This window comes from Toxotes jaculatrix, chromosome 18 (assembly GCF_017976425.1).
Source record: "Toxotes jaculatrix isolate fToxJac2 chromosome 18, fToxJac2.pri, whole genome shotgun sequence".
In the NCBI taxonomy this organism is placed as follows: domain Eukaryota; kingdom Metazoa; phylum Chordata; class Actinopteri; family Toxotidae; genus Toxotes; species Toxotes jaculatrix.
In genome coordinates this window covers 449,712-475,000 of record NC_054411.1, presented here as the reverse complement: position 1 = coordinate 475,000, position 25,289 = coordinate 449,712, and the positions used below count along the sequence as shown (strand labels likewise).

General features: G+C 47.3%; 3 protein-coding genes across 8 annotated transcripts in view; 2 read left to right on the top strand and 1 right to left on the bottom strand.

The window, feature by feature from the left end:
* Nucleotides 1–7,594, top strand: part of nr1d1 (nuclear receptor subfamily 1, group d, member 1) — a 10,393-nt gene extending 2,799 nt beyond the window's left edge. Inside the window, exons 2-8 of the mRNA XM_041061862.1 lie at nt 2,083–2,352; nt 3,029–3,117; nt 3,318–3,462; nt 3,707–4,440; nt 4,605–4,790; nt 5,184–5,394; nt 6,004–7,594. Coding sequence (XP_040917796.1) covers nt 2,083–2,352; nt 3,029–3,117; nt 3,318–3,462; nt 3,707–4,440; nt 4,605–4,790; nt 5,184–5,394; nt 6,004–6,224 — 1,856 coding nt within the window. The 3' untranslated portion in view covers nt 6,225–7,594. The remainder of the gene's footprint in view (nt 1–2,082; nt 2,353–3,028; nt 3,118–3,317; nt 3,463–3,706; nt 4,441–4,604; nt 4,791–5,183; nt 5,395–6,003) is intronic.
* Nucleotides 7,595–9,218: 1,624 nt separating this feature from the next.
* Nucleotides 9,219–13,252, bottom strand: si:dkey-225f5.4. Its single transcript, XM_041061865.1, has 9 exons — nt 13,120–13,252; nt 12,725–12,821; nt 12,196–12,319; nt 11,759–11,916; nt 10,878–11,020; nt 10,628–10,805; nt 9,907–10,046; nt 9,660–9,822; nt 9,219–9,428 (listed from the first exon to the last, which is right to left on the bottom strand). Exons 1-9 carry the CDS (start codon nt 13,164–13,166, stop codon nt 9,363–9,365), a joined length of 1,116 nt encoding a protein of 371 aa, XP_040917799.1. The 5' UTR covers nt 13,167–13,252; the 3' UTR covers nt 9,219–9,362.
* Nucleotides 13,253–13,787: 535 nt separating this feature from the next.
* On the top strand, nt 13,788–25,192 carry LOC121198042 (WAS/WASL-interacting protein family member 2-like). Of its 6 annotated transcripts, none has more exons than XR_005896313.1 (9): nt 13,788–13,956; nt 14,478–14,575; nt 14,933–15,230; nt 18,648–18,773; nt 18,992–19,666; nt 20,294–20,518; nt 20,957–21,058; nt 21,610–21,703; nt 21,892–25,192. XR_005896313.1 is itself a non-coding variant. In XM_041061864.1 (8 exons), exons 2-8 carry the CDS (start codon nt 14,510–14,512, stop codon nt 21,648–21,650), a joined length of 1,533 nt encoding a protein of 510 aa, XP_040917798.1. In that variant the 5' UTR covers nt 13,789–13,956; nt 14,478–14,509; the 3' UTR covers nt 21,651–21,790. The 6 variants fall into 6 exon arrangements, 2 of the variants coding, with proteins under 2 accessions (XP_040917798.1, XP_040917797.1); XR_005896312.1 differs by having other exon boundaries at nt 20,957–21,070; XR_005896315.1 differs by having other exon boundaries at nt 13,790–13,956; nt 14,933–15,065.
* Nucleotides 25,193–25,289: the final 97 nt, after the last annotated feature.

The following is a 25,289-nucleotide window of genomic DNA, read 5'->3' as shown; positions in this document are numbered from 1 at the left end:
CAGAGTTTCTTCCTGTAGTAATGCACGTTTCAGTAAGGTGAAGCAGCACGAGGACGTGACGTCCACCTTGAACTCTGGTCTGTAGCTGTTTAATGTCTGAGTGTCTAGAGGACGTGGCTTGTCCTCTTGTTTCTGTCATGGTGACCCAGTTAGACAGTTGGCGTTACTGGGAGTTATATGTGGTTACGTAACAGATGTAATGGATCAGGCTCAGGACTCAGTACAGGGCTCCTGTTTCCATCATCGTCTTCAGTTTACAACAAGCTGAACATCTGAACGCACACAGTCTGCTGAGACAGTTAAAACAAGCAGTGACCCTTTAAAATGTCTGTGAAGACTCTCAGTCATCCGGCTCAGGGTTTCTCCAGCAGCTGTGTGAAGGACCTCGAGGTTCTTGAAGACGTTTCACCTTCATCTGAACGGCCTCTTCAGCTCTGACTGACAGGTGGGGACTCCAGGTGTTTACCTTGTTGTGGGGTCCACCTCCTCTGCTGCAGATGGTCGGCTTCTCTGGAGACAATGGGAACTCCTGTCCTCAGATGAGTGTCCCTGGTCCTTCAGGTGCAGGTGGACTGGTTGAGTTCTCCAGTGTTCAGGTCTGTGGATTCCTCCCTGCCCACCTGGATTCTCCACCTGTCAGTCAGAACCTTTCAGATGAAGCAGGTCCAGGTGCTTCATACAGCTGCTGCTGAAACCCTGAGATAAGCAGTGACCGTCCATGTGAAATGAATGTAGTGGAACCATGAAGTGGAAACACTGGAGTGAAGAACAGGTACTTTCAGATTGTATTTTCACTCCCTGAGTCAATGTGCTCAGGATGAGTACAGTGAGGGGGCGTGTCCAGGGGTGGGGCCAGCACAGCAGGACAGGGCTGGTGCACATGCTCAGTTACCATGGTGACTCCTGACACAGTGACCCTGTGTTGCATCCTGACAGAAAGTGTTGTGTATCAAAGAGACACAACCAGATATAAATGAGTGACTGAAGTGAGTGAGTGAATGAATGAGTGAGTGTACGGATGGATGAGTGAGTGAGTGAGTGAGTGAGTGTATGGATGGATGAGTGAGTGAGTGAGTGTATGGATGGATGAGTGAGTGAGTGAGTGTATGGATGGATGAGTGAGTGAGTGTACGGATGGATGAGTGAGTGAGTGAGTGAGTGTATGGATGGATGAGTGAGTGAGTGAGTGAGTGTACGGATGGATGAGTGAGTGAGTGTACGGATGGATGAGTGAGTGAGTGAGTGAGTGTATGGATGGATGAGTGAGTGAGTGAGTGAGTGAGTGAGTGTATGGATGGATGAGTGAGTGAGTGTACGGATGGATGAGTGAGTGAGTGAGTGAGTGTACGGATGGCTGAGTCGCTGCTGAGAGAAAGCTGCTCTGAGATCTGTGGTTTAAACAGAGGCAGGCTGGGATAGGCTGCAGCGCACGCCCCCCCCACAACCCCCACACCCCACCCCCCACACCCGACCAACCCCACCCCATGGTCCCACAAAGGATAAACAGGTATACACACTGGATGGACAGATGAATAGTTGTATCAGGGAAAATCCACTGTAGGATTCCTGCTCTTACATCTCCATTCACCTGTGTGTGTGTGTGTGTGTGTGTGATTACCATCTGTTCATCAGTCTGTTTCTGCTGCTTATCATCTCAGGCATCGCTTTTCATCCATCCGTTCATCATGAGGGGGGGCGGAGTCTACTCGCTCTCAGACGAAACACTCTCCCTCCCCCTCCTGCTCCCTCCTCCCGCTCTGTTCCTAAAATTCCTAGAAAGTCTGTTTGTTTTCAACTTTCACTGCAGACCCCTCCTCCCAGCTGTTACCATGGTTACAGGAAAACAGCCAGGCTTCCTCTGCATATAACCCCCCCCCCCTCCGCCCCCAGCCACACACACAGATGGCTCTGCTCCCTCATGCCTGACAGTGTGAGGCCATCCAACTGATCCCAGAGCAGAGAATCTCTCATGACTTGATAGTTTGTTCAGTATGTTCTGGTCCAGACTCTGAGCCGCCGTCAGGACGAACTCTGATGACTCTGCTGATCCTCTGACCCCCCCCCCCACAACCCCTCTTTCAGGAGGTGTGATCTCCTACGTGGGTTTATGTGGAGGATCTCCGACCCGGACCAGTCCAGTCTCCATGTACAGCGAGAACTCCAACTCCCAGTCCTGCTTCACCTCCTCCTCCTCTTTAACTCCCTCCTTCCTGAGCAGCAGCTCCAGTTCCGGCTCTGCAGGAGAGGATGGCTCCTCCTCGGCCTCCTCTTCAGCAGGAGGTTCACCTCGAGGCAGGGACGATGGAGGATCTCTGAGGGCGTCACCCAGCAAGTCGGTGGCCAGTCTGACCAGTAAGAACATCTGAAGTTTAGCTCTGAGTCCATGATTACTCCAGCTTTCTGACCTGTTTTTGGTCCCAGCTGTCCTTCTATCACCACACAGACAGTTTTTTCTGTAAAGCGTGTTACCCTGCCTTAGTTATCCTTCCAAAATACCTGTGTGTTGGAAATCTCTCTATTCACGTCACATATTGCACAGGTGACAGACTGAAGCACTCCTTTCCTTTTGGTTTGGGTGTCATAGTTGGAGCGTGGCCTGATGACAGGTAGCAGGGTGAATGTAATCAACACCAAGCAGCAGAGATTTGTATAAGCAGCCAGTTGCATCACGAGCTAACTGCACAGCATTCAAGCTGTTAGTCTAATCAGGCAAGTTAGCAGGCTTACCAGCTAGCTGTCAGACATCTGTGATTCAGACAGAGTTCCAGTGTAAACAACCCAAGCTCCAAAATCTGAACTCAGATATGGTTAGAGAACAATACAGTTAAAAACCCAAAGGCGAGCCACAGATGGTTCCTCACACCGTCACACAGCCGGTGGATTTATTTTCTTTTTGACAGAGCTAAGATAGACTGATCCCATCCTGGACCTGCTGTCAATAAAGAAACCTGGATCCTAGATTCTCTCAAAACCAGTTTGACTATGTTGATTTGATGTTAACAGTTTACACTGTGACGCTGTGTTTCAGAGCTCAATGGGATGGTGTTGCTGTGTAAAGTTTGTGGCGACGTGGCCTCAGGTTTCCATTATGGAGTTCACGCCTGCGAGGGCTGTAAGGTGAGAACCCGCACACGCAGAATGATTTAACATGACCTAACATGACCTTTGTCTTCAGCCACTTTGGCTCAGATGAAATGAGACGAGACAGACCAAGATCACTGAACAGGAACCAGAGAGCGATGAACAGAGCTGGAATAATCCTGACACAGCTGCAGGGTTTGGGCTGAACTCCGGTCTGTGGCCTCTGTGTCCCACAGGGTTTCTTCCGTCGCAGCATCCAGCAGAACATCCAGTACAAGAAGTGTCTGAAGAACGAGAGCTGCACCATCATGAGGATCAACAGGAACCGCTGCCAACAATGTCGCTTCAAGAAGTGCCTTTCTGTGGGCATGAGCCGAGACGGTCAGCACTCACCTGTCTGTCTGTCTGTCTGTCTGTCTGTCTGTCTGTCTGTCTGTCTGTCTGTCTGCACACCTGTTCGCCTGTACACCTACCTGTCAGATTGATAGAAAAAGCCCTGACCTCTCATCAACAAGGTGTTTCTGTCTGCGACAGGTGTTGTACAGGTGTTGCAGAGGTGATCCAGATAAATCATTATGTAACTGTCTAACACCTCCTCCTCTTCCTCCTCTTCCTCCGTCCACAGCGGTTCGTTTTGGTCGGATCCCGAAACGTGAGAAACAGAGGATGTTGGCTGAGATGCAGAGCGCCATGAACAACATGGTCAACAACCAGCTGCAGAACGACTTCCAGCTCGCCAGCCTCGCCTCTTCCTCCTCCTCTTCTTCATCGTCATCATCTTCTTCATCATCCTCCTCTCCCTGCCCGGGCATGACCATTGCCCCCCAGCCCCAGACCTCAGCCTTGCCACTCGCCCCCTCCTCCCCTTCCCCTCCTGCCCCAGCCTCCTCTTCCTCACCCACTCCTCTTCCAAATCCTCCTCCCCCTTGTCGGAGCCCCTCCCCCTTCCCTACACCCACTACCAGCCCCGGGGTGGAGTACACCATTAGCGCCATCGCCCGTGCTCACCGCGAGACCTTCCTGTACGCTCACGACAAGCTGGCCAATGCCCACACACCACCTCAGCAGCAGCAGAATAACCACGCCCACCACCATAATGCGGAGGCGGAGCTCTGGGGCCCCAATCGCTGCCCCAATGGCTACCATGCCAACAGCCTCAACACCATCAATCACCATAACAACAACCTGGGCACAGGTCGCTACCTGCTACCTGAAGACAACTGCAATGGCATGCATCATCACCGTGGCAACAGGAGGCAGGGCTTACACAACAATAATCTGATTGGAGGAAACAAGCTTGGTGATCATGTGACCCAGGGGCAGAACTGTCCAATGAGGAACCGCACAGGAATAGTGTTGGTAAGAACCAATCAAAGCGTTGTATTTAAATTAGTTGACTATTCAGTAAGCATCGATGGCTGAGGATCAATGATCTGATCAGAGATCAGTCTCAGGAGACAGGAAGTACTGTTACTAAGCAAACCATCACCTGACTGGTTGATGAACCTCTCCTCTTTCTTTAGGCTTGTCCAATGAACATGCGGCCTCATGCTGACCCCTCAAAGACCCCCCAGGAGATCTGGGAGGACTTCTCTCTGTCCTTCACCCCCGCTGTCAGAGAGGTGGTGGAGTTTGCCAAACATATCCCAGGATTCAGTGCTCTGTCCCAGAACGACCAGGTCACCCTGCTGAAGGCCGGCACCTTTGAGGTACGATGGATCTGTTCAGTTACAGCAAAGTTAAACTTTATGTTAAACCTTCACCTTCATCTTTTACATTTCAAATATTCCAAATTCCATTCAGTCTTTCAGTTGAATGGTTTTATTAACTGTCCTCATCTAGGATGAAATGATATGTGAATATTTGGACAGCCTTAGTCACAGAAATAATCTGCTAACTCTTCCTGCGTGGTGCTAATGATACGATAACACAGGATACTTATCCTCAGTAACAGACGCTGCATAGACAGATGTTTCAGCTTATTGCTGGTGTCTTCATCTTTACTTGAAATGACCATTTTACAACAATAAGCACAAACCATAATGGTATAAAGAACAAATCCAGGCAGCTAACTAGCTTCCTCGTTTTTCTTCTCCCTGCAGGTGCTGATGGTGCGCTTTGCTTCGCTGTTCAACGTGAATGAACAGATGGTTACCTTTATCTCTGGCGCCACCTACAGCCTGGAGGAGCTGCAGGCAATGGGGATGAGTGACCTGCTGGGAGCCATGTTCGACTTCAGCCACAAACTGGCTGCACTGGAGCTGAACACTGAGGAACTGGGACTGTTCACCGCCGTGGTGCTGGTGTCTGCAGGTGGGGATGACTCAGCAGATTAATGCTCTCTTATTCAGCCTTTCACAATCTGTGTTCTTCTCTGTAACATCATCAGTCACAACGCAAGTAGTGATCCAAGTCCACATCAGTGTTTCAACCCTGCAGCAGCTGACTGGAGGTCGAAGAGAATCCCAGAATACATTTCACATCCACCAGCAGTGATGGCAGAGTGTGAGCCAGGCTCAGATCTGTTACTACGTCCATTTATTGAGTTATATTTTTTTTGTCTTGAGAAAGTAAGTGTTTAGATTTAAGATTTAGTTTTGGGAGAAGTGGGGATAACAGGAGAATAGAATGCTGTGTCATCTGCATAAAACAGAAACACGATGCTGTGTCTCCCAAAGCCCAACCAATGAAGGAATTCTTTTTAAATCAATTTCTTCTTTTTCTTTTTGTCATTTAATAGCTCACATATGAATCGATACCTTTGAGCTAATATCACTCAATATATTTGCCGATATCAGGGGAACTTTAGGTTGTGCTCTAGAGAAGGACACAGACTCAAGTCCTGAGGTACGCCACCACTGCTGTTCCAACACAATCACACTGTGAGCAGTTTCCTCATGTTTTCCTCTTCCTCTTCCTCAGACCGCTCTGGTATCGAGAACGTGGCGTCGGTGGAGCAGCTGCAGGAGAGCCTGATCCGAGCTCTGCGCTCGCTGGTCAGCAAGTCGGCTGTCGTCCCTGGCAACAACCACCACAACCTGGACTCACCGCGCTTCACCAAACTTCTGCTGAAGCTGCCCGACCTGCGAACACTCAACAACATGCACTCTGAGAAGCTCCTGTCCTTCCGCATCGACGCGTGACGATGTCACTGACATCACCGGTCTGTCTGTTCAGACGGGATTCAGGGTCACTTCCTGTGGCTGCTAGTGATGATAAACAAGATCATGTGGAGCTCTCCATCGCCATGACATTGCCTCATTACATCATAATCCCAGCGCTGATGATAACTTCATCGCCCCTAACATGGTGGCATGGTGATGACGTTACCTTGGCATCAACTGTTCAGCTCACTGCCAAAATAAGTCTGTAGCTCACGGAGCAGTTTCTGGCCTCCAGAATCCTCCAGACTGGACATGTTTTATCTTTAATCCAGGAACAATTCACATTCATGTAATCTCTGTGGATCCAGCACAAAGTGTTTAACCTAGCTTAGCGAGAGGACTGGAGGAAACCTGATAGCCTAGCTTCACCTTTTCTTTGACTTTATGGTATGATGAGGGGAAGAAAAGCTAAAGAAAGATGAGTAAAGAAAGCAGAGGACAGGACATGATGCTCAGTAATGGACAAACACTAAAGAAATAAACAAATACAAAACAAATGAGTAAACAAGCCTAACTACCAGCTGCTGTAACACTGGCTAGCAGTTTCCCCCTGCTTTCAGTCTTTGTGCTAAGCTAGGCTAATGCACCTAGCCGTGCATTGAAACATTTGAAGCTGTGGTCACACCACATCTCAGCGAAATTCATCCAAGTGTTGGTGAAACAGAGGCAGAGAGGTGAAAGGTCAAAGATCACGTGTGAGCAGAGCCGGACAGGTGCACACAGGTGCAGTTAAATTACACTGCAAACAGGAGCTGAAAACACAGGGATGGAGCCACAGCACGGGGGCACTGCTGTGACCAGAAAACACAAAACATCGCACTCTTCCGGTTCTTTCAGGAAAAAGGGGACATCCAGAACTTCCGATATTCAAACCTTCCCTCTGACCCGAGCCAACACCAGCCAGCAGTACCACGGAGCGGTGGTGACTGACAGCTTCACTGACAGAGGAGGTGGAGGAGGGACGATGTGTTTAAGTACAATCAGAAAATCAGACATGAGTGAGCTGCAGCGTGCAGACCGAAGCCTCAACCACTCACCTCTCTAACAAACGTTATGCAGCAAATCCTCTGTAAAAACTGTAAATACTGAAATACAAATATCCAGTTATACTTGAACTGTTTGGAGAACTGTGTATGACACCAGGATGTAATATTTTACGTCTATATTTTTTGTTAATATGAATACATGTCTGTGCAAATATTAAGACTATAAAAGTGTGTGGGGCACAAACTGTATGTAAAACACATTTGAAACGTGAAGTATGAAATGCATCTAATGGAAAAGATATTCTGTATTCTGGTGTATGTATTATAATGTGAGCTTACGTTGTAAAGACAGACTGAAGAATCCTGATGGTCTCAACCTGTGTCTTTGTTGTTCTGATCACATGATCTGGTTCTGTCTGTCCTACAGATGTTTTAAGACCTTTTTCAAACCACAATTTAATTCCATACATTCTTCATGATCGAAGAATGACGTATTTATTTTAATTATTAAGTACATGAATTTAGTGACAATAAGTAATATAGTGATGTAATTAATCAGTTCGTCACAGGGGGTGATTAGTGAAGTGACTGCGGATATTTCTTGTTTGAAAGTCACAGAGCTTTTAAATCTAAAAAGCTAAAGTATAGATGATTAATGCTGTTAGCATAAAAACAATCAAGAAATCAGGTCTGTAATCAACACAGCAAATGTTAGAAGCTTCTGAACCAAACCTCATTCTTTCTTTCACTGATTTTTCAAACCTGTCCTTCAGTCTAAAAGTGTCCAAAAACACAAAGACATTCATTTTATAATGACAGGAAACAGAAGCAGATCATGTCTGAAGTTTTACACTGAGATAATAATCATCATCATCATCTCTAATCTTTCTGTCAGGGAGGATTTTAAGTCACAGACTCACAAGAAAGTGAGTCACACGGATCAGAAGTGGGTCAAACTCAAACCTCATAACCGATTTTCCACTCTGCTCTCTGATTGGTCAGCTGCTGCTATTCTTCAACGGCCCCACCAACCAATCAGGAGGCACCAGGTGGAGTCATGAGCTGTGTCCCAGTTCCAGAGGACACACTGATTCACACATGGTTTCCTGGTAGTTTGCTGATTTCTTATGTAATAGCTTTAAAAACAGAGGTCACTGTGCAGTGTGTGGATGCTGCATGGAGCCAGAACACTAACCCCCACCCTAACCCCTCACCCCAACCCTCACCCCCTAACCCTTCAACACAACTCACCTCGCTTTATTTCATCAGGTGTTTGTGATGTCCGAGTCCGTCCAGGCTCCTACAAATTGTTTGTGCTGCAGAGTGGAGCTTTGTCAGCGGTTAATGGACACGTCCTACGTCCCATGTCAATACCTCAGTGTCTCTGCAGTATTAGACTTTGTAATGTAATGTAAGCTGTACCCAACAATAAGTCCTAATAATGTAATTAATGTTGTGTGTCCACTGTCTCTGAACTCAGACTCAGTTCAGACAGAAACAGAGAAAAAGCCCTCACACCTGAAAAGCTGCAAACAGCTTGAAGCCACAGAGTAAACAACTTGATTATTTTCCTGTTGATCAGCTGATGAACTGATCAGCTTCCTGAGGATTTTAGACATTAGATCCTGTTTTTGTCGTCTTCATTTTGTCATGTTGTCTCTTTGGGACAGTGTTGAACAGCGTTGGTCACGTTGTGTTTCACTGTGCATCCTGAGCACGTGAGGACTACACATCCTTGAATCGGACCCTGGATTTTCAGTCTGTTTGGTTTCAGACACATGATGCGTCTGATTCCTGACATCTCATCTAATCACGTGTACATGTGTGTTATGTCACAGTGTACCACAGAAGTGCATGCTGGGAGGCTCTCAGAGGGAGGTGGCAGGTAGACAGACAGAAAATCTGCCTCCTGGTGGACACACTGCAGCACTGCTGGGACAGCTTTACAAAATAAAAGCCTCACCTCAGCTCAAAGATGCTCAGGAGCTTCTGGTAAAAGGTTTATTTACACGGTGACATCATATGAAAACAGAAACATAGCGTATAAGACAAACAGGCCGGTGAACAAAGACAAATCAATTTAAAGATCAAGTGAGGAGAGAGACCTGGTGGACAAAGGACGCTAGGTGTGTCAGATGAGAGGACTGCTGCAGAGGAAAAGCAACCAGTCAGTCAGACTGAGATCAGCTCTGTGAGGCTGAGACGGGGGGCAGAGACAGAGACGGGGCGGGGGGGGTCAGAGACAGAGACGGGGCGGGGGGGTCAGAGACAGAGAGGGGGCGGGGGGGCAGAGACAGAGAGGGGACAGAGACAGGCAGATTAGTTCATTTTCAGTGAACTGTCTCTCCCCAAAACATTTTCAGAGCGTTTTTTTGCTGCGTGTTTTTTGCTGCGTTTTAGAACAAGGTTTGTGTTTGTATGTTATTACCTTCAGTCCAGATGTGTCCACAGGTTGTCCGTCTCTGCGTACCGACAGCAGTCGGGCTCGTCCACTCCTCGGGTATCCCTCCTCCACCTCCAGGTGACACACCAACAACGCCGACTTCAGGTAGACCAGCAGACGCTGAGCAGGACGCCAGTCGATGGCAAAACTGGAATCACAAAGACACAGAAGATGGACAATAATGTCCGGAACAGAGACAAATCACTGCTTCTTCACAGGATTGGAGGCTCACCTGGATCTCAGGGACTGGATCTCAGACAGCAGATCAGCCTGACCCACGTAGCACTGCATCACCTCCAGCAGGGCGGCGCTCAGCTCTGATCGTCTACCAGAGAGACAGTCCTCCACCAGACCAGCTGTCCCCTCATTCACCTGCACAGACACGAAGAGGGGAGGCAAGGAGACAAGGACAGGGGAGACACGAGGAGAGAAGAGACACGGAGAGAAGGAAAGAGGTGACAAGGAGGAGAGGAACAGGAACAAATGACTGTGAACAGGTGAAGCAGGTAAAACCAGGTAACGTCTCCTCCTGTTACTCTGAGCTGCAGTGATGGAATCAGTCTGTCAGGAATTCTGTCCCATTAAAGAATCTGTGTTCAGGTGAAGCTGGAATCTTTCTGATGGAGTTATTCAGTGAGAAACTCTCCCTCTGTTTGTTTGGAAACCTCCAACAGGAAAAACATCCACCCATCTACAGACACACCTGACGCTCTTTATTATTCAGCACTTCACTGGAAACTCTTTTGTCCCTGTCAGGATCCTGTAGGACTGATGACTCAGTGTTTCCTGTGATCTGATTGGTCAGTAGTTTGGGCTGCTGGTTTTGATCTGATCCAGAGCAGGTTAGCTGTGCAGCATTAGTTACCATGGTGATGTGACCCTGAGAGTTAAACCTGAAGTTAACTGGTTAACACAGCACAGGACTCAGATCTCCAGTGAGCTTCACGCGTTACCTGCAGTCTGAAGTGGTCGTCGAAGCTCCAGGTGACTGACAGCTTCAACGGCTCCAGCTCATTGGATGAAAGGCATGAGGAGGGGCGTGGCCTGAGCTCCACACACAGCTCTGACTGGTTGAAAGCCAGCAGGTTGATCTGCATGACATCCTGTATGGCAGAGATGTGTACCTGCAGCCTGACAGGTGAAGAAACTTAATTAGTGACCAATCAGATTGCCTGAAGGATCACATGACCAGATGACACTCACTCATCTCTGAGTCGCTGCCAGCTGATCAGCTGACCAAGCACTGCCTCTGACTCCACCCTTAGCTGGGTCAGCTGACGATGACATGACCGCAATGCATTCTGGGCCTTCAGTAGAGACTCCTCCAGATGTTCATACTGCTGCTTCTGAAGGAGACAAAAAGAGGAGACAAGGAGACAAGAGGAAAAGAAGAGAAGGAGACTTGATGGAGAGGATACAAGTATGTGAGGAGACAGGGAGAGGAGATGAGTATAAAGAAAGGAAAACAAGGAGGAGAGGAGACAAGGAGCGAAGACAGGCAGAGGAGAGAGGATGAACATTAGCAGTGAATTCTGGGTATTGTATTTATAAAATACAGAGAATTAGAGAGATTACAGAGAATTAACAACTCTCTGCCAGAATTTTCCAGGGAGCTGATTCAAAGGGCAGGGTGTGGGTAGGATGTGGGGGTTTTCCTGTTCAGGGGAGGGGTGAGGGGAATCCTACACACTGGTCTGTTTAACTAATTTTCAGTTTTTTCAGCCATTTAATCTTCAGTTCAGTTCAGTTAGCAGTTCATGTGACAGAGTTTTAAGCCCTGTGATTGGATGCTTCTTGTCAAAATGCACTTTGGGACTTCTCCCTGTTTTTCTGTCCACAGCTTCTTAAGCTTTGACTTTTACCGGAGTTTGCGGTGTTTTCTGACAGTTGTTGATGTTTTGTTTATGCAGGAACCAGGAGAAACACCTGCTCACACCTCACAGCTCTACTGTAATCACTTAGGAACCACTCCAAACTTTGAAGCTCCCAGAATTTAAAACCATCCCACCTACTTGTGTGTGTGTGTGTGTGTGTGTGTGTGTGTGTGTGTGTGTGTGTGTGTGTGTGTGTGTGTGTGCTGACACCTTGCTGTGCAGCTGTTGGATTAGGTGTGTGAGTGTGTGTCGTCTGTTGTGGATCTGTTGGACTCTGTCCTGCAGAGATCTGAGCAGAGTCTCTGTCTCCTCCACCCCCGACCTGCTCTCCACCTTCAGAGCCTTCCACCTGCTTCGAGCCCCACCCTCTGAGACAGAGAGACACACACACACACACAGGTATAACCATTTGAACATTTTGTGCAGATGGAGTATACACTGTGTAGTTGTAGCTTTATTATGTGGAGGTAAATAAAGCTGAGACAGTATGAGCAGATACTGTGGAAAACATTTAGTCTCTCAGTATCTGTGTGGGTTTAGGCCAGTTCAGTAGCTGAATGGTCAAACTAAATCTGACTGTAATTCAACAACACTACTGCATGTGTGTACTGTATGTACCGTGTGTGTAGTGTGCATTGTGTGTGTACCAGGCTGTGGGGGGCATGTCCGCGTCACCAGTTGCTGGGCAGACTCCAGATCCTCAAGTAGAGACATCATGGAGTCCAGAACAAAAAGCTGACGCCACAAAACCTTCTGAACACGACGACTGTCCTACACACACACACACACACACACACACACACAGAGCTGATAAGTGATAGCTGATAGAAGAAGACAATCAGACGATCACTGACTCACTGCCACCTCAGTCATGTGAGCAGATAAATGCAAAGGTCGGTCTAATGTGATCCAGATAGGTCTGACAAATCTGAAACTGTGTTTAGCGAGTCTTTACCTTGTCTGGGATAATCTAGTCCAGATCTAAGTATAATGGTTTTTGATCTAGACCTGGTCCAGTGTGGTGTGGATTTGGAAAAAAACTTCCTTTCATGAATAAAATCAAGTTTACAAAATGTGAAAGTGGCTTTCAAACAGCGTGAAGTCTTTAAGTGCAATGCCTAACACGCTATCAGAGCTGAGAGGCTGAGAGTGAATATACTGATTCTGCAGACAGACCGTGAGGTAGAGGACCATCCTGGCTGCTTCAGCAGAGTCCGGCTGCTCCGGGTCTCCGCAGGGGTCCAGCAGAGACGGATCACAGCGCTGCAACAAACTGATACAAACAAACAGACACACAACAGCAATTCATGTAACACGGCGCGCTTGATCTCACATTCACAATCTGAAAACCAGCAGCTGAGACAAACAACAACAAGCGTTAGCTCGGTCAGTTAGCTCGGTCAGTTAGCTCGGCTCTCGATCAGCCCTCGCTTTTCTCATGTTTTCCCACATTTGAGTCGTTCATTTGAAGCAGAAAGGTTCAGTCTGAACGTTCAGCAACATTTAAAACACCGAGCAAGTGTTAAATGAGAAGAGTTAAGGTTAAATGTAGTAGTTTCACAGAGACTTACGCTCGGACTTCAGCCATTTCTGTTTTCAAATCCCCGCCACGAGTCATCTGATTGGTCCGTTTACGATGACGTTTCGCTTTTTCTTCTTCCGCTTCTCCTGCTCCTCCCTCCTACGTTAAACAGCATTACCGCCACCTGCTGGCGTTACGGCTTGTTCAGCCAGTCAATAATTAATTAGAAAAAAAAAAACTATTGCAAATTTCTAGCAAAACATTAAACAAGCCAAAAGCATGACAGAAAAGTCCTTGAAATTAAAGTGATTCAGACTATTTAGACTGTATTTCCTGGACAGGAAGAGACTGAACAAGCTGGTTTTGCACATTTGTTGTACTTGCATTTCATGCACACTTCTTATTTTTCTGCACTTTATAAAGGATAAAGCGCAGAAAAAGAAGTAGTGTTTTCCTGTTTTTCTTGTGAGCCGCCTAACAAGTAAATTTTCCCCACTGTGGGATCGATGATTCTTTGTGAATAGACACAAAGAAATAGACAAAGGTAAAATTTGTAAATATAAACATTTAACAATCATGTACAAGCCAACAACAATGCAGCAGCTGCAGCCGATCACGGGGATGCATTAAATACTACAGCTGCGTTAGATACAGCAGCTACAGTAGGTGCAGGTGGTGCAGGTGGTGCGGTAGGTGCAGCTGCAGAGGCGCATGTCCTCCCGTTCAGGTCACGTGCTCCCGTGTTGACTGAAGAGAAGAAACAGCCTCTGCTGCAGAGAGGCTAACGGCTAACGGTGCTCTGAGGAGAAACACACCTGGGAGTTTAACACCGACACAGACACTTCACAGTATGAGTTAGCCTGCAGAGAGCCGGTGACGTTAGCAGGTAGGATATATTTCACCTGTCGGTCCGGATGCGTCGGTGATGCTGCACACATTCGCTGCTAATGCTAACGCACAGCTAGCAGACTAGGCTAGCTGGGCAGCTAACTCTGCATTTTACTATCAGTTTAAGCTGACAGGCGAGTTTATATCTGCGAATCCGTTCGGACAGATGTTGACTATTGACCCAAACAGCTGGTGTGAAGCTCAGCACAGAGGCCGGGGCGCTAGCTCAGAGCCTGGCCGGTGCTGATGGTGTTTCATGCTAACTCAGCTAGCCGGGCGAAGCTGAAAAGCAGCAGTGAAATAGCTTTTTCTCCACATTTATCGAATAGAATAAATGTTTCAGAAATCTGAATTTGGGCGTTTAACTGTAGAGTCTGGTTCTTGGTCTGGTCCACGTCTGACAGCTGCGTCCTTCTGTGCCCCTGGTCTCGGTTATGTTGGTCTGTGTCTGCTGGATGTGCAGAGGGCAGCTCCTTTCATAATCGCAGCCTGGTTTACTGTCATGTTTGAATGTTACAGGGTGGTCAGGTGTGTGTTGGATCAGCAGCAGGATGCCCATCCCTCCTCCGCCTCCTCCTCCACCAGGGGGACCCCCGCCTCCCCCCACATTCAGCCAGGTGAGGAGCCACACACACATATTCATCTGCAGTGCACCTGCACCAGTTTTCACCTGATTGGTACTTTTTTTGACGAGGAACTGTAAAAAGCGCACACAGGTGACAGGTGACAACACAAAGTTTTCCAAACCAAAATTGTATGTGTACATTAATGACTTTTTTATTTGGACAACCAGAAATGACGAGAATTCAAACTAAATTAATAATAATTTGACCAAAAATAATTGAGATGATTGACAGAAGAAATTTTTTTTTACTTTAAATTGCACTTGTACCTGCCAACTGTCCTGTGAGAACACACCGGTTTGGATTTTGATTTTAGTAGACTGATGGTGTAACTCTCACCCCACCCCCCAGGCCAACACCACCCCTCCGAAGCTGAGCAGGGAGGAGGCCAGAGGTCGGGGCGCTCTGCTGTCAGACATCTGTAAAGGCACCAAGCTGAGGAAGGTGTCGGTGGTGAACGACCGCAGCGCTCCGCTGCTCGACAGTAAGACTCAAACACCAAAGAGCCAAACACCTCCCACAGAGCACCCATACATTCGCTTATACCAGTACCTACATCAGCAGCAGAGCCAGCCTAAACAGCAGGGGGCGCTGTCTGAGGAGCAGAAGACGACGGCTGGGGAAAAGAGCTCTGCTCTGTCCTTAGAGAGTAAGACAACAAACCTTCTCTGATACTAGAGGCTAACTGCAGGAGGCTGAGGGTCAGGCTACACAGCCGCCATGTTTCCTGTCCACAGGAAAGCTCCAGACCTGAATACCACTCTCAGATGTTCACACTAATTATTACATTATTCCCATTTTTGGAAATAAATCAGACAGACTCCAAAACCTCACACACCTAAAAAGCAGTTGTCAGTGTTTGTTAAATGACAGTTTGATGCAATGATTTGACTCAGAGACGATCAGACTGAGACGTAGCTGCTTAAAATGATGTGACTTACTTTCAGTCATGTGTTAGCGTGCAGTGTGCTACAGGTCGATATGATACCGATATAATAACGATATATAGAAATGACTATATTGCAATGCTCAACATCATTTACTCAAAATCTTTGAAGAAATGCTGAAAATACACCGTGCTGTGTTCCACCTGGGTAACCTGATAACGGGCAGGGTCGTTCCATCATTGTTCACTGAGCTGACAAACCCGTTGACACTGATCACATTTATCTAAACTGTATTAACTGCTGGAGCATACTGTGGGCACTGCTCCATCTGGTCACGATGTTCAGCAGTTTGCGTTCGGGCAGCTGGGGTCGTCGCAGTACGCGGCTCGCTGTAGTGCAAGCGTGCGACAGCAGGGAGCTTCAGTCCGCGCTGCGAAGCCAAACTAAGGCTGTTGCGGAGGTAGATGGAAGCTTACAGGTTGAATTATCCAGAGCAGTTTGCCTCAGGTCCAGGGGCTAATGTGGAGGCGACGTCTTGGTAGGTGAAGCCGTAAGTTGCCCCTGTTGCCCGTGTTGCCCGTGTACCGTATTGCAACGCAGCAATACTTTCGTTCTCAGACCAACCTCTGCTCAGATTTGGATGAAATCTGTCCAGAGAGGATGATTCCTGACTCCATGAGTTTTTCTCTAGCGCCACCCTCAGGACAAACTAAAAACACTGTCATATTGTTGAGTGTCAGGTTTTGAGCAGGACACAGTCAGTAAACCTCAGTAAATCAGTTGAGAGCATGAGCCTGTGCAGCACTGATCGAGTCCGATGACATGTCTCACATTCACTATCACGTGTATCGCTCAGTTTCCGTCTTTGAAATGAAACAAATATCAGGACTTTACGCTGTTTGTTCATGTTTGTTTCTGTTCCCTTCTTTACTGTCCCTCCACATCTGATGCGTTGGTTTTATTTGTGTTTTACACTAATGATTTATATTCATATTTCTGCTTTAATTTCTCTTGTGTTTTCTTTCTTTGCCGGTCTCTTATGAGTTTGGATGTCTGGATTTAAATATTGTCATTTTATACTAGTGCAGATTAAAATCAGTGCATCAAACTGTTGTGTGTGGATTTGATGGACAGGTGAGGGAGCGGCTGGTTAGAACAGATCCTGTAGCTTCCTGCAGAGCTGCTGTTTGAACTGCGTCAGTTAATGGGCAGGAAAAACGTCTGCTGTCCAGTTTACTGACAGAGTTTCATTCCAGATTCGTTTGTCCTGTGGTTTTTATGCTGCAGCTCCTCAGACACTGAGGATTTACTGTTTGAACAGCAGAACAAGAACAATATCAGCTGAGCAACTCTGCTGCAAATCAGCACTTTAAGTAAAAATGGCAAAAGAAATCCTTTGATTCCAGCTTCACAAATTGTGTCTTCTATCACAGTAAACTGGATATCTGTATTACCTGGGGCTCTGTCACCTGGGGCTCTGTCACCTGGGGCTCTGTCACCTGGGGCTCTGTCACCTGGGGCTCTGTCACCTGGGGCTCTCAGGACTTCTGATGAGTGTTTTTCAGTGTTTTCTAACACTTCATAGATCAAACTATTAATCAAGAAAAAATGACTAATGGAAACAATCAACCGACAGGCCTGTGGTAAATCCTCCTTCCTGAGTGTGATGATCACCTCACCTGTCGGAGATCACCTGTCTCACAGGATGTGGATTTATTTTTGTGGTGCTTCTGGAGGCTGTGATTTGTGGAGCTGTTGAACTGCATTGGGGTAAACTGAGAGGTGTTCCTAATGTTTTGGCCACCCTGTTTATATGAATCCAGGTTGACGGACATCATGATCACAGAGATGATGCAGCAGTTTGTGATGAAACTCTGTCGGTCCTCCTCAGTGGCACAGAGCTCACCCAGCTGTAAACATGGCTGTGCTGAGCGGCCTGATGATCAGATGGAAGTGTGCTCGGCTCACCTGCATACTGTTCACCTGCAGTGGAGGCGTAACACGTGACTGGGTGGCAGACGCCTCTGATCATCACACAGACAGTATGAAGCTACGGAACGGCTGCACAGCACTAGAAGGTCCTGCAGCTTCAACTCTGGTCTTATTTTTATTCACCGTTAATCCATAAAAAGAAGAGACAGGCAGTCGACCATCAGGCAGGTCGGAAACAAACCAGCACTGTCACAGCACCTGTCACCTGAAACTCCAGACCAGGCTGTAAGAACCTCCCTCCGTCTGCCGTCAGACCGAGGGAGTAACCAGACGTCATTCAGAAGGAAACCCGGAAACATCGCAGACAGAAGTATTCAGACACTGTGCTCAGTACTAAGCTGCAGACACAACAACCTCTGCACACCTGGATTCAGGGAGTTTCAGGTTGGATAGGATCCGTCCTGCTCTCCTCCTGTGCTGAGCTTAGCATCAACCCTGCGGCCCAGTCTGAGGTCCTGCTCTGGACCAGGTTTTCATTAAGGATATCTTTGTACTTGGTTCTGTTCAGTTCCTCTCAGCCCTGAACAGTCTCCCGCCCCCACAGCTGATGCTGCCCCCACCGTGCTCCACCTTTGGGATGGGCCTGGGTGATGAGGCTAAGACCTAAGGCCAGGCGGCTCAGCCTTGGTTTCATCAGACCAGAGGATCCCTGCAATGATGCAGCTGCAGTGATGGTTGTCCTTCTGGAAGTTTCTCTGTCTGAATATTTGAATATTTATCTGTTCTGACTGTGGAAAAAGCACTGAACTAAAAATAAGACCAGAATTAATGGATAGAATCTACTTAAGGTTTATTTTGAGACTTAAAACTCAGGTTTTTTAAGTGGAGTTCTGAATGAGGACTGAGTGACTGTGCAGCCGTCATCACCTATGATCTCGCTGATTCTGATTAAACGTGTTTTCCACTGTTTGTCTGTCGCTCATGTTGTGCTGTCGATGACCATCGGAGCTGCGTGGGAGCGTAAACACTTCATTTATCTTTAACATCTCACTTCACTTCATCTCACTGCACCTCGCCTCCTCAAACACAGTTTGATGTAGTTACCTGGTCTCACCTGCATCCCGCCTCACCCTCACACGTCCCTTCATACGGTCTGTGATGTCATCGTAGTGTCAGTGTAGTGTAGTGACATCATCTCATTGGGAGGCGGAGCCCTCGCTCACCTGTCAAATGGTTGTGGTTCTCAGAGCCCAAAGGAGGCGGAGCAGCAACAGGAGGAGCCAGTGGAGGCGGAGCAGCAAGCCCGCTGGGTTCTGCTCCACCAATCGGAGGACTGTTCACAGGCGGAGTTCCCAAACTGAGGCCAGTGGGAGGTGAGGGGTTCTGCCATGTTCTTTTTGCATTTTGTGCTTCTTCATTTACACGTTTATAGGAACTGTTTGTTTTTTTTTTAACTGTATAATGTTCTGCTTTACTCATTGGTTTCCATTAATATGTAGTTATTTTCTTTTATTATTTATCATGATGTTTTAGCTTATTGACTTTTCTTTTTCTTTTTTTAATGTCTTATTATTATTTTTATTTATTTCAGATGGCTCCTCTGGACGTTCTCCCTCCACCCGAGCCGCCGCTCCCCGCCCCCCCAGTCATCGTCATGACGACGCAGAGAGCCCCTCCCCTCAGGCTTCATCGCCATTGGAGACGAGTCGCTCCCAGCGTCCTTCGCTCCCCAACCTGTCGTCCTCTCCCTCTCCCTCCTCCCCGTCCTCTGCTGCCTCTTCCCCCTCCACTGGCATGAAGCACTCCTCCTCCGCCCCTCCTCCCCCTCCTCCCCTTTGTCGCCGTGGTAACGCCCCCTCTCCTCCCTCCTCTGCCTCCTCTTACAACAGAGAGAAGCCACTCCCTCCAACTCCTAACAACACCCCGCCCCTCCCCTCCAAACCTCCCCCATCTCCTGGAAACAGCAGACGCCCTCCCACCTCTGGAGGTAACCCCGCCTCTTCCACACTCTCCTCCTCCTCTCTGGCCCCACCCCCTCCACCTTACCGCATTGCCAACGGTCCAACAGGTGGCGGCGGCGAGGCAGCACCTGACCTGCCACAACGTCACAACTCCCTCAGCAACAAGAGGACCGCCCCCTCACCTGTAGGCCACACCCCCACCAGAGGCCCGGCCCCACCTCCTCCCCCTGCCTCTCCCACCCCCTCCCAGCAGGGTGCTAACAGGCCACCACCCCCTGTCAGAGAGCCACCAGGTAGAGGAGCAGGTGAGGGAGACAGCTGACTTTGTCATAACAAATGAGAAATTTTTTATATTTATTTTTTGTGACTTTATTAAATATTTTCATTATTTTTATTTTGTATTTCTAATTTTTGATCTGATTCTTTATGTTTTTGATATTTTCTGTATATTGTGGGTGAAACTGTGACAGATGCATTTACCTGTTGTAAAGGTGCATTGCATCTTATCGCATCTTTTTCTTTTGGAAAATAATTTCTGCCATTTGAACTTTTTCATTAATTTTTAATTTTATACTTTAACTGTTGTTTTATTTCATTTTTAAAAACCTTCGTTATTCACATTTTTCTTTTTACATTTTATATAAATATTATTTATATAAATTATTTTGTTCATTTCATTACTTTATATTTTATTATTTATATTTCATTAGTAATAGTTTTATGGTTTATGGTATTGATCACCTGTGTTGATCACCTGTGTTGATCACCTGTGTTGATCACCTGTGTTGATCACCTGTACTGATCACCTGTGTTGATCACCTGTACTGATCACCTGTACTGATCACCTGTGTTGATCACCTGTGTTGATCACCTGTACTGATCACCTGTACTGATCACCTGTACTGATCACCTGTGTTGATCTCTCTCCTCAGCTCCTCCTGTTCCAGTCCAGTCATCGTCCTCCAGGGCGGGGGGCAGAGAAGCCCCTCCTCCTCCTCCTTACAGGACACATGGTAGCCCCTCCCTCTCCTCTGACCCCCCAGCCAGAGGAAAACCTCCTCCCCCGCCCACCCGCACCCCAGCTGCTCCTCCTCCTCCTCCCCCTCCTCTCCGTAACGGACACTCCTCTTCCTCCTCCATCCCTCGCTCGTTCGTCGGTGAGTCGGTCTGTCTCTCCATCCCACACCAGAACATAACACACCAGCAGTGTTTCCTGTATTGATTAATCTGCTGATTAGTTTCTCAGTTAGTGATCAGATGTCACTGTTAGACATTCACCTGTTTATGAGACTGAGATCTTTAGAATGGAATATTTGTTCATCCATGTGACAGATGATAACCAGGAGCTCAGAGGTTTTATTTGTCCTGTAATTCTTCAGTGTCGATGGTTAGTTTCTGTCTCAGGTTCCACTCCGTCTCCTCGTGCCTTCGTTCTTTCCCTCCACCAGTTTTCTCCTCCTCTTTTCCTTTATTCGTCCTCCAGCACCTCGAAGTGTGTATGAGAGCGGCTGAGCTCTGTCGTTCACATCTGAATAAACAGAAGATGGTTAGATGAATGGTACAGTAGAGAAATGACGTCTCTTCTTCTCCTGCAGATGATTTCGAGTCCAAGTATTCGTTTCACCCTCTGGACGATTTCCCTCCTCCGGACGAGTACAGACACTTCACCAAGATCTACCCCAGCAAGGCCAGCAGAGGTGCACACACTGGTCTGTTCATACGCTAGCTTTGCTCACTGCTGCTGACTCGTCCTTCTGTCCTCAGTGTCTCCAGCTCTTTAATGCAGTTTTCCATTCAAACTTCCTGAAAATGTGTAACGGTTAGAAGCAGGTTTCTCTTTACTGAAAAATCAGGATTCGACAGGTAGAAAACGTCATTCATGGGACGTACAGCTGGTTGGACCTGAGCTAGTGTTGCAGGCAGGTGTCAGAGGGAATGAATGACTGAAGACACTTCAGGACACCCCCACACGGCGAGGACAAATCCAGTCCCTGTTCAGACATGTCCTGTCTCCAGCTTTAAACACACAGACTGCATGAACTTAAACACAGAGGGTTCTTGGTGTGTATCTTAAACTTAAACGTGGAGATGTCCTTAAAAGGCCACCGTACAGATGATAGATTCAGATATATGTAACAACACAACCTTTATTTTGGAGCCACGCTCAGGACAAAATGTCCTCAGTGTTTTTAAAAAACAAAAAGATTCAAGATAAAACTTTTAATGTTGTTTATTTTGTTTGTTCCAGTGATGAGAGGAGCTCCTCCACTTCCTCCTGTCGGGAGGTGAAGCATGAAAACCACGACACAGCTGGACCACGCACACACACACGCACACACACACGCACACACACGCACACGCACACGCACACGCGCACACACACACACACACGCACACGCACATACACACACACGCGCACACACACACGCACATACGCACGAACACACACATACACACACACGCACACACACACATGCACACACACACACACGCACGCACACACATGCACGCACACACATGCACACACACGCACACGCGCACACACACGCGCACACACACACATGTATAAACACAACATCCTCCATCCTGTTTGAAGACATTTGCAGCGTCCAGCTTCATCATCCTCAACTCCTTCATCACTGTGTCATCCACGCTCACAGCTGATTGGCTGATGGTCTGCCTGACAGAGACAGACTGACCAATCCTGTGTCTGACAGGAAGTGTGAACGAAGAGGAGGAAGTTCATCAGAGGAAAAAGGATTTAAACTCTGAAGCTAGAATCCGGCCGGAGGAGCCGCCTGCTCCTCGTCTCTGGAATTCATCACCCGTTAGTTTTATTTTTCGCACCTGCACTTTTTCTTTTTTGCAAGAGCAACAAGCAGCTCGTCACCTGTCTGACCACCTGAGGATGTGGAAGCAGAGTCTGACACGTGAACAGTTTTGGAGCTGAAAGTTGCTGCAGGGTCCTTTAGTGACAGGATTCTTCAGGTTTTGGACGGAGGTGTAATAAATGAACCTGAGTCTCAGAGAGGACTGATGTCACGTCCTGTTTCCAGGTACAGGTGGAAGGTGGATGAATCAGAGTGTTTACATCACTCATAAAGTCTGCTTACTTAGAGAAACCAGGTTACCCTGGTAACCAGGGAACGTGTTTACCTGTAGGGACGTCACAGGACCAGGAATTTGCTCTGTGAAGGTTCTGTGTCATGAGCTGCGTTAGCCTAAAGAAGCTAACGTTAGCCTGTGGGACGCCTGTGGGACGCTGTGTGTGGTTAGCAGCTGTCGTTTGAGGATCTCACAGCTGAACTCTGTTCGCTCGCTGGCTTTCATCTCGTCCATGATCCGTCTCACGCAGCAACTCTTCATGCTGATCCTGTTGTTGCTGCCGTCCCACGTGTTGTTACTGTGTCCTCCTCCTTCTCTTTGCCTTTGATGTCAGACTAGAAGACTATGCTGTCCCGTCAGTCCTGGAAGACTCTCACGTCCGTACCTGCAGTACCTGTGATCAGATCTCTGCCCTGTACCTGACGGTCCAGCTGTTGAGGTGGGCGGAGACGCTGTGCTGGTCCTGACTGGGACGTGTTCTGGGGGGACGACAGTCAGAGTGGAGTTTTCTTCACATCGTGAGTTATTTAGTCTTGTGTTGTTTTAAATACGAGGACGCGTCGCTCCGTGTAATGATGACCTGAGGTTTCTCTGATCCCGTACACTGATTACAGAAACAGGTGTGTTGTTTACATGACAGGTAAGAATCAGCAGGTAAACACTCACAACATAAAACATTCACTGCAGCTTCGCCTCATCAGGGTGAACACCTGGCTTTACCTTTAATGCTGTGCAGTGCAAACATCCTTTTATTATGGACAGTGTTTATGCTAAGCTAGGCTAACCAGGTCCTGACTGCAGCTCCGAACATCTCACTCAACAAAGGAAGTTACCAAAATGTGGAACTGCTCCTTTAATGTTCCTGAATCAGTGCTCCAGATAAACCATGAACACAGACTCGCACTGATCTCAGCCACCTGTCCTTCAACGACCTGGACCTGGACCTGGATCTGGACCTGGACTTGGATCTGGATCTGGATCTGAAGTTTGGATGATGTTTGTTTTACAGCAGGATGAAAACATCTGTAAATACTTCAACTCACCTGCGTCATCATTACACACACCTGTCCTGGTGATGTGAGCGATGTGACGTGCTTTATTTTGGTGGCATGTGACCGCGTGCGACCCCAGCTCGGACAGAGATTGGTTTCTGACAAGGTCAAGTCTTCAAGTGCCAAGACAGGCTGAAGTGACCCGGGGAATCTCACCTGGACTCTTTCTCTCCTCCTGTAACTAAACACTAACTTTGTTGCATGTCGTCTTTATCTGAGTTGTGAGTCTAAGCAACACGGCGGCGACGCTTCAGGTCCCTACGAGCAGTGTCCGATAGTTACAGGTGACACGAAGCGGACTGACGAGTCCACTTCACTGACGTTCAGGGAAAACTGGCCGAGGTTTGAAGATAAAGTCGTGTTCAGGTACAGCATGTTGTCATGTCCGAACGTTCTAATAATCAGTAATCAGAATTTTCAGATGTAATTTTAAGGGAAAAGTTGTTTAGAGAATAAATTCAGTAGTTCTGCAACTAACGATTTTTATCAGTGTCAACTCAAACTAACCTGCTGGTCCAACGCAGTGTCTCAGAGGTCTGACTCTGTCCGTCCAACATTCAAAGAGGCTCAGTTTATTTTCCTGCATGAAAAAGAAAAGCAGCAAGTGAAGAAACTGGATCATTGCATGAAAGTTGATCTCAACAGTTCTCAACGTGCTGAGAGTGAACCTGTAATATCAGACATTATTATTATGAACAGTCAGAAGTTTTAATTCTACAGAGAAAAAGGTTGAATATGTTGGACTATGATGAGACTGAAATCTTTTCTCTCGTCACATTTTCTTTTTTCTCCGTTTAGTAAAACTTTGGCACAGTCTCCAGTTTTGTCCCGATCACTGTCACGTTCATGGTTTCAGAGCAGCTTCTCACACTGATCATCACACATTTTTACCCACAGTTCCTCTGTGTGTCATGTGACAGCACTTTGCTGTGTAACGTTACGGTTTCTGAGCTGATTTCAGTGATGATTAGCGATGCTTTTATTTTGTGATCGGAGCTGGTCTTCTTCACTGGATCTGCAGCTCCACCTTCATCCACCTCCACTCACCTCCGTCAGGATGGTTTCTCATCCTTGAAATCATCAAATGCCCGAAAGGTAGAAAAAAGGAGGAATGTTGAAATACAGGAGTAAAACATGAATAATTCCAAAGTGTAAGAATTTTAAAAAGAATTGAAATCAACTGAAGAAAATTCAGACTCAGCTAAAACACTTGTTTTTCGACGAAGCTTTGCTGAAATCATTTTAACTGAGTCTCAGTTTAAATGATCTCATCAGGATTTTCTCACAAAGCCACAGCTTCACTGTGTTATTGTATAACATCTGACACCAGGATGCACTGGGATGTGACAGACATCCTCTCACCTCAGCCGCTCCACCACTGCTCCGCCTTACAAACTGCTGTAAATCTGATTCTTCAGTTAGAAAATGTAAAAAGCTTCTAAACAAACAAACCTGTGAGTAACTGACTGACAGACGGTCTGCAGCGGTGCGAACTGTACATCACCGTCGGTGTCAGACTGTCCTGTAGCTTTAGATGTGAACTGGGACTGGTGGTGTGTTTGAGTCCCAGTTTAACAGCATGCTCGCTCTCACTGTCCGACCTCTGAAATAAACCTTCCATCATTTACCCGTTCTGTTTCCTCTTTCTGTCTTTAAGTCGAATTAAACCTGCACAGATTAAAAGATCAACACCTAAAAATGGTTTTGTTTTCTGTTCAGGAACCATGTCCTCCTGTTTGTGTTTGGCTCCAGTGTCACTGCAAAAACAACA